This window comes from Apis dorsata, unplaced genomic scaffold (genome assembly GCF_000469605.1).
Source record: "Apis dorsata unplaced genomic scaffold, Apis dorsata 1.3 scaffold_263, whole genome shotgun sequence".
Lineage (NCBI taxonomy): Eukaryota > Metazoa > Arthropoda > Insecta > Hymenoptera > Apidae > Apis > Apis dorsata.
In genome coordinates, this window is record NW_006263541.1 from 459,485 (window position 1) to 464,276 (window position 4,792).

General features: G+C 44.0%; 1 protein-coding gene across 4 annotated transcripts in view; it reads right to left on the reverse strand.

Moving 5' to 3' along the window:
- Nucleotides 1–4,792, reverse strand: part of LOC102676514 (neo-calmodulin-like) — a 56,974-nt gene that overhangs the window by 39,134 nt on the left and 13,048 nt on the right. For 2 of the 4 annotated variants that reach the window (XM_006616425.2, XM_006616427.2), the window contains exon 2: nucleotides 1,578–1,604. The exons of the other annotated variants lie outside the window; for them this stretch is intronic. In XM_006616425.2, coding sequence (XP_006616488.1) covers nucleotides 1,578–1,604 — 27 coding nt within the window. The remainder of the gene's footprint in view (nucleotides 1–1,577; nucleotides 1,605–4,792) is intronic. 4 annotated transcript variants of the gene reach the window in all.

The window sequence follows — 4,792 nt, forward strand, 5'->3', positions numbered from 1 at the left end:
TCCGTTGAATCGGATAGAGTCGTCGCGGAACACGTGACCTTGGCACGAAGAAACGCTTTTTCCTGTACGTACTAATGAATATTTTATTGGCATGGAACGCCACAACGACGAGTGATAACGGGGTTGCGAAAACAATCGCGAGGTTGTCGCGAGGGTTCGTTTTTCGGGCGCCTATTTTTCTTAGATTCCATTAACAATGGCATCGACCGGTTCGAACCGTTTCGAGAGCTTTGGTTCTCGTATCGACTTCCCCAGGAATCGATACGTAATAAAATATCTGCGACCCGTGTCGACAGCCTGCCAGTTATTTGTTACATACGATGATTGTCGATGGCCGCGTTCGTTGAAATCGTTAAATTATCCATGACGAGTTTCCACGAATTGCACGGGTATCATTCGATTGAGACACGAAGCAAGTACAGGGGAACGAGTCGCTATCTATCTAAATTTTCAGAAATTTGATTTGGTCCGATCTGTGGATTAATTCTTTCGATCGATTTAATTTCTCAATTATGTTTTATTCTCTGTTAAATTTTGCTCGTAATATTATTTATCGACGGCACAAAAGAAGACCTTCGTACGGTCGATTAACCGATAATAATAATGATAATGTTGGTGCATCGTTCGCAATCGTGGCAGGAAGATAAGTAAGTAAGGGGTTCGATCGATAAATACGGAGCAAGTAGTATAGGTCGAGCAATGTAACCGACACTGTCGGTACAACCGTTGGACAGAGCTTTTCGGTGGCCCTGTTTTACCAACCGTGAGTGCATCGAGCTTCAACTCATAAAGCTTTCAATATTAGAAAAGCTGACTTACCGATCGGATAACCGGCTCACCGAGCGAGAGAATCACTTACCTACAAAAGAGAATGGTTCGATATTAAAATATTGCGCGTTCCTTCGAACTTCGTTATTGTTGCATCGCACTAAAGTGGCGTTTCGTGATGCTAAATACCGCGATATATAATAAAACGCATCACGAACACAAAAAGAAAAACGAAACATGCGGCCCAATTGAAAAATTGTCGTCATGCATCATCGCGTTTTCTTTCTTTTTTCTTTTTTTTTTTCTTTTTTTCATGCTGAAAACGAGAAACGAAAATTTTGAAGATTTTGAAAATCTAATAAACGCGATTAGATAATAAAGAATATTTCTGGAATAATAAAATCTAGATCTGAGTTTTCGTTCTTTCGACTTTTTTTTGCATCGCGAGTCCGAAACAACAATTCTCGAAATACAACGCAATACAACACTACGCATTCAGTGTTTCACAGCTATCGCTATTATTACAGTGTGTGTTCGTATCTAAAGCGATCTATCGTGAACAGTCTCGCCAATAGTGATGTATCACGATGTAATAATTTCTAAGAAGCTTTTCGTTTCGCTATCTACCAACAGCGAAACACGATTGAACGACTTGCGACCTACGTTCACTAAATTGCTACTGATCCCCCCCCTCCTCTCCAAGGGGAGGGGGATCGCATTCTAGCTGAAAGAGGTACTAAGAAACTAAGAGAGACGCCTAAGGTGTCTTTGTGCAGTGAACTTGGAAATTTTTGCGTGGAATATTGTACCTGCACGACAGCCGGCCCGCGATGCGCCTGTGCAATAGAAACACAAAGAAAGAACGTTATACAGACAGGTAGAGATAGAGATTCGTAGAAAGAGGGAACGGTATGTATGTACGTATGAAAATGTGCGCGCGTGTGTGCGTATGTGTGCGCGCGCGTGGCTGCGTATGAACAGAGAGAAACAGGGGAGGAGGAATTTCTTTTCGATCGAACCATGCATAACGACAACCCCCCCCTTCCTTCACAACTTTTTCAACTTGTTGTTCCAACTTGTTCCAAACTTGTTATTCGTTCGTTCGAGCGAAAAATCTTCTCGACGATTCCCGAACAATTTCCGTCCCGGAAATTCGGAAATGTCGCTTCCTTTTCCCGAGTTTTCGCATCTTTTTCCATCTCTTTTATTCGATTATTCTAGAGACACGATTGTTCTCGAACAACTCGCCACACCTCTTCGTATATATTCCCTTTTATCCCGAATAATTGGATAAACCGCGAACCTTGGCCCGCGTAGCTGGTAAATAAAGCGAGTGCATTGAGCGCAACGCTCCTCCATTCCATTTGGGAAGAGAGAAGGGGATTGGGTTGGTGTACGACGCGGTTGATGCTGCATTGTCCGTCCTCCTCGCCGCGTGCATACGAACGCGAACAATTTTCAAGAGCGTAACACTCACTGTACTATCCGGAATTCGATCGAAGAAAATTGGTTCGTTCGATAAGGTGAGGTAAGAAAAAAATGTGTCGTATCCATTTCTCACCCTTCCATAATCTTCCTATATATATATAATATAACCTTAATCCGGATTATCCACCCTCTCCCTCCCTCGATTCGATTATTCGAGTTCGCGTGCCGATTACCAATGAATGCAGCGATCAACAGGAAAGCCAATTTACTTTCAAACCGTTCCGCCTCCTTCCCCTCCCTATTCCCTCCCCTCCCTTCAACGATCGCCAAGATTAAAACGTGGAATCGCGCTTTTTACTCTTGTCTCTTCGAAGGTAAAAAAATAAGAAAAAGAAAAAGAACATTGATACAAGAAAAGTGATCCTGTTTCCCTCCCCCTTCGAAAGAAACTTTCTCGAATCACATCGATTTCGACTCGATAGATATCGTGGCGATTTTCCCTATCTAGGAGAAAAGGGAGAGAGGAAAAAATGAAATTTCACCTGGAACAGAGGCTGGCGCAGATTTCGTTGAACTCCATCCCGATACCGTAATCACTTCCGTCCAACTACCGGTTGGCTTGACTTCGTTCCATTGATTTTACGAGCCGCTTCATATCCGGGAATCACCATGGAAACCGGGGATGCTGTTTCAATGGAAAACCGGAGGCAAAGATACACGAAACCCACGCGCGACCATGAAATTTCCGCGTGTCGCCTCCCGCCGGGGCACGAAATCTCGTTCAGCGGGTCAATAGGGCGGGAGAGGGGGAGGAGATTCGAGAGAGGCGAGAGAATTGAAAGAATAACCGAAACAATTGTCCTTATTCTCCGCTCTTTCGAAGCTCGTCAGAGTTCCTCCTCTTCCTCCTCTTCCTTCTCTTCCTTCCTTATATCCAGAAGACGAGAAGGAGATTCAACAACGCCATAGGAAATAGGAACGAAATTTAGGAATTTCCAAATTTATCATCTTTAAAATTACACACAAATTCCTCCCCTATTTTTATTTGGACAGATCGAGGAAAAGTAAAGAAGCCTTCATCGTATCGAATTTAATCTCGATTAATTTTCTTTTTCAGCGGCGATCCAGAGTTTCTTCAAACGAGTTACAGGGGAGGGAATTCAGGAGGTGGAGGAGGCGTTTCTCGGTGATTAAGAGATTCCCTTGTTGGAATCGTATATATATATATATATCGTTAGAAAATCGGCCGATCCTTGTATATGGCGTTCGTTATTGGATCACACTATTGTCCAGTAGAAATTGCAAGAACCAAGTCATGGGGTATCTGGGTCATTTATGTAGGGCAGGTAAGGTCAGGGGTCGCGTGCGAGTTCCAGCTCTCTCTCTCTCTCTTTCCAGGCTTTGGAAACACCTCCTTAGACAAAAATTTCCCATCGAGAAACATCTTTCGATTTCTATTCCTATTTGCGTACTTCGTATATTCGCTTCGTGAAAACGAGTAGAAAGAACGACACACGAAATTGTATCTCAAACACTTGCTATATATACGTCGATTGATGGATTTTGGATGGAAACGTCGATCGATGGAGCGGGAGAAGACAAGGGGGGAAGACGTTCCAAGATTATCAATAAGGGAGTGTAAATGATCCGCGCGGTCGGCAATTACGCGTGGCAAGTGATAAAGTCAACCGTGTAGCCGGCATCCATTATAAAGTACTCGGGCGCAAAACCGATACAGAATTACAGAGTTTCCTGTTCCCGGCGAGGAAGGAGAGGATAATTTAACCGACAAGGTTTCAATTTCCCGTCAAGGATCGATACAAGTACAATGCCAATGCAATTTGTACGACGAAGAAGGAGGAGTTTCCACCTTTTAATTCTCCTCGATGAAATGTCCGCGATACCGTTCCGTTCCCCGAGCAAAAGTAATTAAAAAAAGAAGAGAGAGAAAAGAAGGTTTTTGGCGGAAAATTTTCAGAGAAGAAATTTCCGTCGAGCCTCCTTTTAAATCCCTCTCTCTCTCTCTCTCACGAGTATATTCGCGTGAAAAGCTCGAACCTTTCCTCCGTTGGCGGCGCGAAAAAGAAAAGGGGGGAGGGAGGTTTATTCCAGCTAGATTGCTTTTCGTGACCGGCTCGTGAAAGGTCGTACATCGAAAATCCCTGCAACTTTCATCGGGGCACGTGACAGCAATTATTTATCCACCTGGGAACGGAATCCACCCACCACGATCTCTTCTTTTCCTTCCTATTGTTCTAAGTAAAATCGAATTATTGCTCGAATTATCGGTAAGAATCGTATCTCGAAATCACGATACAATTTCTCCAAGACCTCGCTCGATCCTCAGCTATATAGTAATATCTCCTCCCACGCGACGTCTCCGCGCACAACGACGCCCTTAGCTCCCCCTTAGCGCAAAGTGGAGCAGGTACTTTGTCAGTGTCAACGGGGGAACGCATAACACCTTGCTCGGTTAGATATTTATCTAGCTTCTACTCGATAAACGAGTGGCCGAGAGAGGTCCGCCGTTAATATCGTTCTTGTCCTTCCACCCTCCCCTCTCTCTCTCTCTCTCTCTCTCTCTCTCTCTCTCTTT